The following is a 13,859-nucleotide window of genomic DNA, read 5'->3' as shown; positions in this document are numbered from 1 at the left end:
GCATCTGACTCTACCACACACCATCTTATCAAGACCGCAGTGAAAATCGCTAGTTTTGATGTGTGGGGACCTTAATGTGTATATCTATGTCCCAAATTTGCCTTAATAGTAAATGTTGGGGTAATAAGTATCTGGCCTTTTGGATTCCAGCATACCTGATCCTTTGCTCCTACAGGAAATAAGCTTCTACCAGAAGTGTCTTATAGCAGTTTATTTCCTTCTCCTCACTGAATCATACTAGCGGACAGCATTGTGCAACTGATATCCAGATGGATATAAGCCACTAATCACTTCCCAAGTAAAGGTACCTTCACACTAAACGATATCGCTAGCGATCCGTGACGTTGCAGCGTCCTCGCTAGCGATATCGTTTAGTTTGACACGCAGCAGCGATCAGGATCCTGCTGTGATGTCGCTGGTCGTTGAACAAAGTTCAGAACTTTATTTGGTCGTCAGACCGGCGTTTATCGTCGTGTTTGACACCAAAAGCAACGATACCAGCGATGTTTTACACTGGTAACCAGGGTAAACATCGGGTTACTAAGCGCAGGGCCGCGCTTAGTAACCTGATGTTTACCCTGGTTACCAGTGTAAAATGTAAAAAAAACAAACAGTACATACTCACCTTCGCGTCCCCCGGCGTCCGCTTCCCACACTGACTGAGCGGCGTAAAGTGAAAGTACAGCACAGCGGTGACGTCACCGCTCTGCTGTTAGGGCCGGCGCTCAGTCAGTGCCGGAAGCGGACGCCGGGGGACGCGAATGTAAGTATGTACTGTTTGTTTTTTTTACATTTTACGCTGGTAACCAGGGTAAACATCGGGTTACTAAGCGCGGCCCTGCGCTTAGCAACCCGATGTTTACCCTGGTTACCCGGGGACCTCGGCATCGTTGGTCGCTGGAGAGCGGTCTGTGTGACAGCTCTCCAGCGATCAAACAGCGACGCTGCAGCGATCGGCATCGTTGTCGCTATCGCTGCAGCGTCGCTTAATGTGAAGGTACCTTAAGGATTTCAGCCTCTGCATGTGAACAGGGTCTACATTTACTTACACTAAAGTAATATATTAAAACTCTGAGGAATTAAAACCTAAAGTATATAAGAAAATTGTAGAATTTTTCACTTTTATTGGGATAAAGCATTATTACAGGGTGGCCACACAGAGCGCAGAGCAGCTACGGTCACTGCTCCTCCCGGTATTGTGAGTGGTGGCTGTAAGCACGCCCTAGCACTTTGATTGACAACTCACGCTGTAGTTCATCTATGCAGAGCAAGCAGCTAATGACTGAAAGCCAGCAGCTGCTGGGAGGAAAGAAGTTCATTTTCTCCCAGTAGCTGCTCTTTCAATAATGTGGCCGATTTTCTTATAGCTGAAATTTGGAAATTGCTTAAACTTGCAATTCACTTCCCATCAATGACTGTCAGAGAGAAGGCTGAGCGGTAGAGCTTAGTGATGAGTGAATGTGCTGGGATAACGTGTTACCCTGGCATGTTTCGCAGCTGTTAGCCTCAACACATGAAGGGATTTCCTGTGTGGTAGGCAATCCCAGCATGTGGGGACTGGAACATATTTTTCGAGCATGCTGAAGACACTCGGTTAGCACCCAAGCATGCCAGGATAACACCTTATCTGAGCACGTTCGTTCACCAATAGTTACCATTTTTTGTTCAGAGTGATGGGAACAAGATGGAAGCAGAATGGGACAGAACCTGTTGTGGTCCTATATGTATAGGTGTAGGAGAAATACCAGCTCTTTCTGGGATGGAGGAACACTTTCCTATTGACCATGTCTGCATGCACACTACTAAAGAAGCATTACCAGCGCTATTCCTGTATGGTCACATTTAAAAGAAACATCAGTAAATTTGCAAAATAGATAACATTTATAATATAATGAAAATATAATTACCATATAATATAAATATAAGCAGAACTGTGTTTTTGAGGCTCAATACCATGTTCTTTCACGAAAATCCTGGAATGCTGTCGGTTTGGTTCATTCTATCAAATCTTCTCCTTGCAATGGTTTACCAGTGTCTAACTTCGGAGCTGGCGTCCTGTGGTTGTATACTAGTAATAGATAGCAAGTTCCAGCTTGCCGTGCAAATCTTAGGTTACCAGAGGTCCACTTGGGATTTTGGAGAACCTCAATCTGCCAAGCTCGGGTCAATATCAAGCTATTTATATATCATTTCTTTTCATTTTCTACACTAATACAATTTTATAATTCAGAGTACACAAAATGGTAACTAAATGTCTACAAAATATAGAAGTAGAATATATTTGGTCCTATCCGCCATATTGGCCAGACTTTACAATTCTTCAATACTACTTGATGCAGAAACATTGCATAAATAAAACATAGACTAAAGTGCAAATGTACAGTCACAAACAGGCGTTTTATAGCCTCATTCAGTGCAACTTACTGATTGTGTAGTAAAGTCAATATCAAATTTGGCAGTTGGCTATACCTGCGGACAATACAACTGATATATCTGCTAACAAAGGCAACTAACAGCATTCTAACAGCGCTCTTCGCTGGGAACTGGATTTCTGTAGCTTTATTGTGACGTGCATTGCATCGTATAAGTAGCATCTCTTGGAAGGTGCAACCATACGGTTTTTTTTTAATTCTATATGGTTATGCAAAAAAGTACTAATAAAACTACATAATATCAACTAACATGTTTAAAGATCACATAGGCTATGAACGATATATAGATCCTCATGCACTGATTAGGGGTTCTTCCATGTTCTGCAGTGCTAGTTTACATAGGAAGCACCTTCTAAACATTGACATCCATCAGAATGAAGACCAAGACGAAGAGCAGCAGGTAACTGCACCGGTTGTCTGTAGCAAATGCCTTAAAACGGAATTAGTCCCCTGGATACCAGTCATCTAATATAAGAATATTTCTATGCAAATAGTCATCAGTGGAAAGATATGAGTCTTCGAACTGTCCATAAAGTAGGATTCATGTCCAACTTCTTGTTAATTGTGCTTTTTGTTTCAGATATAACCCAGCAAGCTTTGGGAAAAAAAAGCCAAGTTATGATCTGGTGGAAGTACTGGATATCATGCCCAGCTGAATTCAGTGAACATAACTTTCTTGGTAAAAAAATAAAACCTTCCTTGAGACCTAGACAAATTTTCAAGATTCTATATTAAAGGCTCTTAAGAGGATATCCAGGTCTCCAACATTGGCGGCATGAAAGAGTTCTGGTTGGTCCATCATGGATAGCGCTATCCTGAGTGCAGCCCAGATGTTGCCTGATATTACGGGATGCTGAGCTGGCTGATGAATTTTACTTTTCCTCTGCAGATTTAGAGCTGTTAGGAAGTTGCTAACGGCCTCTCTAAAAAAGAAAACGTACATATTATAAGGCATTCAGCAGTCACACATGTAATACTAGTGCAAAGTAGTCACCGTACTAAACAATTACATTATCATGAGTAATTGGTATCAAGGCAATGAGTAGTCATTGCGCTGTCTTTAGGCGGAACTGATAAAAGACTTAGTTCATTAATTCTTTCTTTGAGAATTGCACCAGAATATATCATGCAAAGTACAATGGCATGTAAAAGTTTGGGCACCCCTGGTCAAAATTACTGTGGCTGCAGTTTTTTGGCCCAAGTTTGAAAAGAAAGTTGGGAAATTTGCATCACCTGGCCTTTACTAATGATGATAGTGAACAAGCCATAACCCTAACAAGCTAATTAACACCTTCCAGACATGCGCCGTATATATAAGGCACTGTCGGAGCTACATTTCCTCACACTGCCGTATATATATATGGCGCTGTCATCACGCGGGCTCACGCTGAGAGCCGCCTCGATTGAGTGCGGGTGTCAGCTCTATGTGAGAGTTGACACCTTTCAGTGACACGCATGATCGGTGCTAGCACTGATCACGGATATTTATCCCCTGTGATGCCGTTGTCAATATTGACAGTGACATAGCAGGGCATCGCAGAAGGAGTGAGCTCCCTCTATGCTCTCATTGGCACAATGTGATGCGATCGCGTTGTGTCTATGGTCTTCATGGTGACCCCAGGTCCCAAGATGGCAGCGGGGTCACCTAGGGATGGTGGCCTGTCAGCTCATGCTGAGAATGCGAGCTGACACGCCTTCTCCCTGCACGTCAGACACTGCCCTAATACTCTGAGTATTAGATCAGCGATCTCTCATTATACAGGTGATGTCCAATCCTGGGACAATGTAAAAAAGTTAAAAAAAAAGTTAATACAGATTGTAAAAATTAAAAAAATCACAAAATAAAAAACAAAAAAAGAAAAAAAAATTAATCCAATACATACATTTATGTAGAAAATAAAATGAAAAGTAAAAAAGTACACATAATTGTTATAGCCACGTCCGGAACGACCCAACCTATAAAACTGTGCCACTAGCTAACCCCCTTCAGTGAACACCATAATAAAAGGCAAAAGACTATGCTTTATTATTATACCACCGAATACAAAGTGGAATAAAACGTGATCAAAAAGATCAATCTACACAAAAATGGTACTGCCGAAAACGACATCTTGTCTCACAAAAAGCAAGCTGTCACAGGGCTCCTTCAGCAGGAAAATAAAAAAGTTATTGCTTTCAGAATAAAGCATTACAAAAATAGTGTGTGAAAGCATCAAAACAATATAAATGTGCTATCGCTGTAATCGTACTGACCCGAAGAACATAGCTGCCTTATCAATTTTACTACACATGGAACGGCATAAAAAAAAATTCCTGAATTGCTGGTTTTTGTTCATGCTGCCTCTCAAAAATCAGAATAGAAAGTGATCAAAAAAACAAAAAAACAACAAGCCCTCACATGACTTTGTTGGCAGAAATATTATAGCTCTCAAAATACGGTGATGCAAAAAATAGCTTTTGCAATAAAAATTGTCTCTTAGTGTGTGACAGCAGACAAACATAAAAAAACTATATAAATCTGGTCTCTCTGTAATCGCATCGACCCTAAGAAAAAATTGTCTAATCAATTATACAACACAAGTAACAATGTAAAAAATAAATAAAAACAATTTTTCACCAGCTGTTGATTTTTTCATTCTGCCTCCCAAAGATCTCAGTAAGTCTTGGTGCACATTTATCCTGCGCTCTACGCTGAGTGCTTACACCGGGGTTTCCATGTAAATCTCTGAAATACATGATTTAGACGGAACCTCCTATGGAAGATTCCCTATAATGAGGGAGATGGAGGCACTGTGGAAGATGCATGGCCGCCTATGATCCGGCGGTGTCCGTCTTCTAGACGAACATAAAAGTGCAGTCGACCACAGTTTTGTAACTCTGCTGTCGCATTATAGTAAATGAATCCCTCGGCATTTTAAGCTGAAGCACATGACTCAGAGATTTAGATGTATAAACCCCGATGTAAGTGCTCAGCATAGAACGCCAGATAAATGTGATCCCAAATGTTATGTAAAATGTTCCCTACAAAAGCTTCAAATCAATCCACAAAAAAGAAAGTCTCCACTCATGTCAGTCATCTACTAAAGGAAATATAGGAGGCTTCCATGATACTGTTAGCACAAAGGCTATGGAAAAGCACTATGGCTCCACACCCCCCAAAACAAATTCAGCAAATTCTGCGCTCCCAAATCCAAAAGCACATATGTTTGGCATTTCTGTAGTGATGACAGCCTGCCTAATTTACAGGTGCGTTTCTCCAGAAGCATAAGCTGGGCACCACAAAGTACTGCTGACTGCAACGTACTTGGGACTGCAATGTATGGGCAACACAAGGGCACATCCACTCAGCAACATCCATTGCTGCTTGTTTCTGAAAAACACCCATGGAGTCAAAATTGTCACTACAAATGTAGATCAATTCCAAAAACGGTATAATTTCCAAAATGGGGTCACTTGAGCGGGAATTCTGCACTTCTAGTACTTAAGAGCTCTGTATATGGAGTCCGCAAACTATTATAGCAAAATCTGCGCTACAGAAGGAAAATAGCGCTCAGTCCCTCCTGAGTGTTGTCATATGGCTGAGCAATACTGTACAGCCACATTTGGAGTATCAGTGTACTCAGGAAAAAATGCACAAAAAAAGTTGGGGTACTTTTCCTCTGTTAACCTTGTAAAAATAAAAAAGTTGGGGCCAAAAGAACATTTTTGTGGGAAAAAATTGGATTTTTTTTAATTTTCATGGCTTAACCTTATTAACTTATGTGAAGCACCAGGGGGTTCAAGATACTCATAATTCATCTAGAGAAATTCCTTGTGGGGTCTAGTTTCCAAAATGGTGTCACTCGTTGGGGGTTTCCACTGTTTAGGCACATCAAGGGCTCTCCAAACGTGACATAACACCTGCAGAACATTCCATCAAAATCTGAGTTCCAAAACATCACTCCTTCTATTCCAAGCCCTGCCGTGCCCACAAACAGTAGCTTTCCTTCACATTTTGGGTATCTTCGTATTCAGGAGAAATTGCACAATAAATTTGATGGTGCATTTTCTCCTGTTACCCTTGTGAAAATACAAAAAATTGGGACTAAAAGAACATTTTTGTGTGAAAAATTTGTGGGGTCAAGGTGCTCACCGCACATCTAGATAAGTACCTTAGGGGGTCTAGTTTACAAAATGGCATCACTTGTGAGCTGTTTCCACTGTTTAGGCACATCAGGAGCTCTCGAAACACGACATGGCATCCCCTAATTATTCCAGCAAATTTTACATTCAAAAAGTCAAATGGCGCTCCTGTCATTCCGAGCTCTGCCGTGTGCCCAAACAGTGGTTTCCCCCTTCTTATGGGTTATCAGCGTACTCAGGAGAAGTTACACAAACAATTTTGAGGTATGCTTTTTTCTGTTACCCTTGCAAAAATAAAAAATGTGGGTTTAAAGTAATATTTTTGTGAAAAAAAGTTAAATATTCATTTTTTCCTTCCACATTCCATTAATTTCTGTGAAGCACCTGAAGGGTTAATAAACTTTTTGAATGTGGTTTTGAACACCTTGAGGGGTGCAGTTTTTAGAATGGTGTCACTTTTCAGTATTTTCTGTCAAATAAGCCACTTAAAGTCACTTCATATGTGATGTGGTCCCTAAAAAAAGTTTTGTAAATTTTGTTTGAAAAATGAGAAATTGCTGGTCAACTTTTAACCCTTTTAACTTCCTAACATAAAATAATGTTTCAAAAATTGTGCTGATGTAATGTAGACATGTGGAAATGTTATTTATTAACTAGTTTGTATGACATATCTCTCTGATTTGAAAGCATAAACATTTAAAGTTTGAAAATTGCTAAATTTTCCAAACTTTTGATATTTTCACAAACAAGTGCAAGTGGCAGTGGTCAGACTTGAAAAATTTGGCCTGGTCAGGAAGGTGAAAACAGACTTTGAGGTGAAGCGGTTAAGATCTGAAACCTTGATTAACGTTATCTCAGCAGACAAATGTCCAGGGGTGCCCAAACTTTTACATCGGCCCATTTTCCTTTTTGTAATTTTAAAAATGCAAAAAATGACAATATATATTTTTTTTTTGTGCAAAATACAAATGAAATCTGTCATCTATAACTTTAGGCCCTTTAGAGATAATTTCATCTTCAACTTGCTTATCTGTTCACAATAACAGTACTATGTCTGTATATATATATATATATGGCCTTCTCTTTGATATTGGGGTTGCAGTTCTTGCAATTCAATGTGGTCAGAATGCTGAGCTGAGTATAACCCCACCCACATCCTGTGTACGCTGTGCATTGTCAGCAAGCTGCCAATCAGTGGTGGGGGAGGGGATACACAGATTAGCTGGACTGCTGTGCACATGAAGCCTTGTCAGGCAGACAGCAGTGATAATTTTCTGCTGATAATGCTGTAATTGTATTGAAATGGCAACACACATTCCTGTAAGTGACACTCCCCTGAAATCAGAGTCTCTGCCCCTACATTATGCTGCTCTCAGATTAAATAAGAAAACCAGCTGACAGATTCCTTTAACGCAAATTTCATGGTAAGTTAGTAAGGATTGCATTGTAGGAAAGTCTTGCCATTTTACAACAACTTCAAGAGGAAGAGCCATCATCTAGGCATTAAAGGGAACAGGACATGACCCCAAATATTATTTACCTGGGGTTAGTCTGCTGGTTAATAGCTGAAAGCGTAGGTATCAGAAGCAGATGAACTTTATTCGTCCCAGGAGCTATTCGTTTTCAGTCCTAGAGGTGTGCGCTTAGTAGTTAAAGCAACCCTTCAGTACACAATGCAGGGCAAGCTGTCAAAGTTTAAATAAGGAATAAAGTTTATTTTCCCCCCGGTGACCGGGCTTTCACTAAGGCAGCCAGACAACATTGTAATACTATTAACCTGAAGACTCACCCAGTATCTGCAGGTTAATAGTATTTGGGTAATCACAGATTTTTTTTTAGGTTCCAACACATGTAAATATGTTGAGCTGTTTGGGAACCCCTTTAGATCATTTTTACATGTGCATCCATATCCTTGTTTAGACGTGAAAGCTTAGAGGGGGTGCTGTTTCACATACAGTTAAGTCCATATATATTTAGACAGAGACAACATTTTTCTAATTTTGCTTATAGACATTACCACAATGAATTTTAATCAAAACAATTCAGATGCAGTTGAAGTTCAGACTTTCAGCTTTCATTTGAGGGTATCCACATTAAAATTGTATGAAGGGTTTAGGAGTTTCAGCTCCTTAACATGTGCCACCCTGTTTTTAAAGGGACCAAAAGTAATTGGACAATTGACTCCAAGGCTATTTCATGGACAGGTGTGGGCAATCCCTTCATTATGTCATTCTCAATTAAGCAGATAAAAGGCCTGGAGTTGATTTGAGGTGTGGAGCCAACCAAGTGAACAACACTCTCCAGGAGGTCGGCGTATCAATATCCAAATCTACCATAAAGAGAAGACTGCATGAAAGTAAATACAGAGGGTTCACTGCACGGTGCAAGCCACTCATAAGCATCAAGAATAAAAAGGCTAGACTGGACTTTGATAAAAAACATCTAAAAAAGCCAGCACAGTTCTAGAAGAACATTCTTTGGACAGATGAAACCAAAATCAACCTCTACCAGAATGATGGAAAGAGTAAAGTATGGCGAAGGCGTGGTACAGCTCATGATCCAAAGCATGCCACATCATCTGTAAAACACGGCGGAGGCAGTGTGATGGCTTGGGCATGCATGGCTGCCAGTGGCACTGGGTCACTAGTGTTTATTGATGATGTGACACAGGACAGAAGCAGCCGAATTAATTCTGTGGTATTCAGAGCCATACTGTGTGCTCAGATCCAGCCAAATGCAGCCAAACTGATTGGTCATCGTTTCATACTACAGATGGACAATGACCCAAAACATAAAGCCAAACCAACCCAGGAGTTTATTAAAGCAAAGAAGTGGAATATTCTTGAATGGCCAAGTCAGTCACCTGATCTCAACCCAATTGAGCATGCATTTCACTTGTTAAAGACTAAACTTCAGACAGAAAGGCCCACAAACAAACAGCAACTGAAAACCACCGCAGTGAAGGCCTGGCAGAGCATCAAAAAGGAGGAAACACAGCGTCTGGTGATGTCCATAAGTTCAAGACTTCAGGCAGTCATTGCCAACAAAGGGTTTTCAACCAAGTACTAGAAATGAACATTTTATTTAAAATTATTTAATCTGTCCAATTACTTTTGGTCCCTTTAAAACCAGGGTGGCACATGTTAAGGAGCTGAAACTCCTAAACCCTTCATCCAATTTTAATGTGGATACCCTCAAATGAAAGCTGAAAGTCTGAACTTCAACTGCATCTGAATTGTTTTGTTTAAAATTCATTGTGGTAATGTCTATAACCAAAATTAGAAAAATGTTGTCTCTGTCCAAATATATAGGGACTTAACTGTAATATCTTACTGACTTGTGGGGCCAGGAACAGCACTTAAAACCCCATAAAAGTGTGTGTTGGTGAAATTCCTAGGACAAACCTTCCCTTGTTAAGGGTACAGAAGAGAGTCAGATGGCTGTATAATACAGAAGACAATCATATCGCAATGCTCAGGCTGGCCAGTGGCTCTCCTGATCCGAGAGTGTCAGCATGTATCTCTGTGCAGCTGTCACGCTCTGGTCTGGAGAGCAGCCAGCCATTCCGAACATTGTGATGCATTAGTCGTCTCAGTGTTATACTGCTGTCTGACTGCATCCTAAGATAGATTGTGCTGTATAACCAATGAGAGTACAAAAGGGCAGTCGGCTCACCACCTTTCTGTTGAAAAACCACATTCGCGAGGAAATCTCAAAGGACTTTTTGCAGGACTTTGTGCCTTCCACAGAAAATACTGAACTTTTTAAAGCGGTTGCCAACTATACGGACCACCCCCTCTCAATTGCTATATTCACCCCCCCTCCAAAAAAAAATAACAGCAGCCTATACTCCGCTCTGGTGCTAGCGCTGTTCCAGTGATGATGGCACTGGCTCTTCTGGGGCTCCGTGATGTTGTCTTGTCACTCGGGTCCTGCCTGCAATTAGCACCAGCTTCACTTTCATTTCCTAGAGGTGAAACTGACACCCAAAAGACGTGAGAACTCCTGCTGATCACTGACAATGGCAGTGACATCCAAAAAAAGTGAGAGTGAAGCTGCCGCTAATTGGCTGCAAGACTCAAATAGCATTACAACATCACGGGTGCCCCAGGAGAGCCAGCACCATCATCGCTGGAACAGCATCGACCCTGGAGGTATGGGCTATTATTTTATATAGCAATTGAGAAGGTGTTGTCCAAGTATTGGACATCCGCTTTAAGTAAACAGTTCTTTCAGTAAGAACTGATTGTTGGGGACAGGATAATATCCCTCTTAGATGTGAACCCAGCTGAGGTGGCTCAGTGGTTAGCACTGCAGCCATGCAGCACTGGAGTCCTGGGTTCAAATGCCACCAAGGACAACATCTGCAAGGAATTTGTATGTTCTCCCGGTGTTTGCGTAAGTTTCCTCTGGGTTCTCCAGTTTCCTCCCACATTAGAAAGACATACTGATAGGGAACTGAGATTGTGAGCCCCATCGGGGACAGCGATGATAATGTATGTAAAGCACTGAGGAATAAGATATCACTATAGAAAAGCATAATAAATAAATAATAAATGTCACGATTACACAAGTCTAAAACACATTTTTCAGAACATGTAGACTAATCCCCAAGAGGCTCGGTGCTACTGATGTAGAAGAACAGAGTTTGTAATTTTTCATCAGTGAAAAATTTGCATGCAGGCAAAACCACATTGTTATTACTATTATTATTGTGATTATCACAGCTGACATCCGGCACTATGTGCCAGGAGCGGTCACGGACCGCTCCTGGCACATTAACCCCCGGAACACTGCGATCAAACATGATTGCAGAGTTCCGGTGGCATTGGGAAGCATTGTGAAGGGAGGGGGCTCCCTGCGTGCTTCCCTGAGACCCTCGGAACAACGTGATGTGATCGCGTTGTTCCGAGCGTCTCTTCCATTGTCCTCCCTGCAGGGCCCGGGTCCAAGATGGCTGCGGTGGTCCTTCCGGGGTCCTGCAGGGAGGTGGCTTGCGAGCACCTGCTGAGAGCAGGCGCCGGCAAGCCTCCAGCACTGCATGTCAGATCGCTGATCTGACACGGTGCTGTGCAAGGTGTCAGATCAGCGATCTGACACTATATAGTGATGTCCCACCCTGGGACAATGTTATAAAGTAAAAAAAATAAAAATTACACTGTGTAAAAATATATATTTTTTTAAATTCCCAAATAAAAAAAAAATTGTTCCAAAAAATAAATTTCTTTATGTAAATAATAAAAAAACAATAGAAGAACACATATTTAGTATCGCCGCATCTGTAACGACCCGACCTATAACTCTGTCCCAATAGTTAACCCCTTCAGTGAACACTGTAAAAAAAAAAAACGAGGCAAAAAGCAATGCTTTATCATCATACCGCCAAACAAAAAGTGGAATAACACGAGATCATCTTGTCCTGCAAAAAAAGAGCCACCATACAGCGTCATCAGCAAAAAAAAGTTATAGCCCTCAGTATAAAGTGATGCAAACATAATTATTTTTGATATAAAATAGTTTTTATTGTATAAAAGTGCCAAAACATAAAAAAATGCTATAAATGAGGTATCGCTGTAATCATACTGACCCGAAGAATAAAACTGCTTTATCAATTTTACCAAACGTGGAACAGTATAAACGCCCCCAAAAAGAAATCCATGAATTGCTGGTTTTTGTTCATTCTGCCTAACAAAAATCAGAATAAAAAGTGATACAAAAATGTCATGTGCCCGAAAATGGTACCAATAAAAACATCAACTCGTCAAGCAAAAAACAAGACCTCACATGACTCTGTGGACCAAAATATGGAAAAATTATAGCTCTCAAAATGTGGTGACGCAAAAACTATTTTTTTTGCAATAAAAAGCGTCTTTTAGTGTGTGACAGCTGCCAAACATAAAAATCCGCTATAAAAACCTGCTATAAATAGTAAATCAAACCCCCCTTTATCACCGCCTTAGTTAGGGAAAAATAATAGAATTAAAATAATTATTTATTTCCGTTTTCCCATTAGGGTTAGGGTTGGGGCTAAAGTTAGGGTTAGGGTTGGAGCTAAAGTTAGGGTTTGGCCTAAAGTTAGGGTTAGGGTTAGGGTTGGGGCTAGAGTTGGGGTTATGGTTTGAATTACGTTTGCAGTTGGGTTAGGTGTGTGTCAGAGTTAGGGGTGTGGTTAGGGTTATGATTAGGTTTGTGATTAGGGTTAGGGGTGTGTTTGGGTTAGGGTTGTGGTTAGGGTTATGGTTAGGGTTGGGATTAGGGTTAGGGGTGTGTTGGGGTTAGGGGTGTGTTGGAGTTAGGGTTGGAGTTAGAATTGGGGGATTTCCACTGTTTAGGCAGATCAAGTGCTCTGCACACGCAACACGACGCCCCCAGACCATTCCATCAAAGTCTGCTTTCCAAAACGCCACTTCTTCCCTTCCGAGACCCGGCGTGCGCCCAAACAGAAGTTTTCTCCCACATATGGGGCATCAGCATACTCAGGACAAATTGGACAACAACTTTTTGGGTCCAATTTCTCCTGTTACCCTTGGGAAAATACAAAACTGGGGGCTAAAAATTAATTTTTTTTGAAAAAAAAGATTTTTTATTTTCACGGCTCTGCGTTATAAACTTTAGTGAAACACTTGGGGGTTCAAAGTTCACACAACACATCTAGATAAGTTCCTTGGGGGGGTCTAGTTTCCAATATGGGGTCACTTATGGGGGGTTCTACTGTTTAGGTACATCAGGGGCTCTGCAAACGCAACTTGATGCCCGCAGACTATTCCATCAAAGTCTGCATTCCAAAATGGTGCTCCTTCCCTTTCAAGCTCTGCCATGTGCCCAAAAGGTGGTTCCACCCACATATGGTGTTTCAGTGTACTCAGGACAAATTGCACAACAACTTTTGGGGTCCAATTTCTCCAGATACCCTTGGGAAAATAAAAAATCGGAGGCAAAAATTTCACGGCTCTATATTATAAACTTTAGTGAAACAATTGGGGGTTCAAAGTGCACACCACATATGTAGATAAGTTCCATAGGTGGTCTAGTTTCCAAAATGTGGTCACTTGTGGGGGTTTTCCACTGTTTAGGCACATTATGGGTGGATTATGGGTGGATGACAAACTCATATTCAGTGGCCAGTGTCAGGCAGCTGCTACAAAGGCAAATAAAATAATGGGATGTATTAAAAGAGGCATAGATGCTCATGAGGAGAACATAATTTTACCTCTATACAAGTCACTAGTTCGACCACACTTAGAATACTGTGCACAGTTCTGGTCTCCGGTGTATAAGAAAGACATAGCTGAACTGGAGCGGGTG

General features: G+C 41.1%; 1 protein-coding gene across 3 annotated transcripts in view; it reads right to left on the bottom strand.

Annotated features, from left to right (window-relative positions):
- Nucleotides 1-968: 968 nt before the first annotated feature.
- PEX5L (peroxisomal biogenesis factor 5 like) overlaps nt 969-13,859 on the bottom strand; it is a 502,469-nt gene continuing 489,578 nt past the window's right edge. For all 3 annotated transcript variants that reach the window (XM_077290453.1, XM_077290454.1, XM_077290455.1), the window contains one exon: nt 969-3,355. In XM_077290453.1, the coding sequence (XP_077146568.1) occupies nt 3,151-3,355 (205 nt within the window). In that variant the 3' untranslated portion in view covers nt 969-3,150. The remainder of the gene's footprint in view (nt 3,356-13,859) is intronic.

This window comes from Ranitomeya variabilis, chromosome 2 (assembly GCF_051348905.1).
Source record: "Ranitomeya variabilis isolate aRanVar5 chromosome 2, aRanVar5.hap1, whole genome shotgun sequence".
Classification (NCBI taxonomy): domain Eukaryota; kingdom Metazoa; phylum Chordata; class Amphibia; order Anura; family Dendrobatidae; genus Ranitomeya; species Ranitomeya variabilis.
The sequence above is the reverse complement of the archived record's forward strand: the minus strand, read 5'-3'. Positions and strand labels throughout refer to the sequence as shown.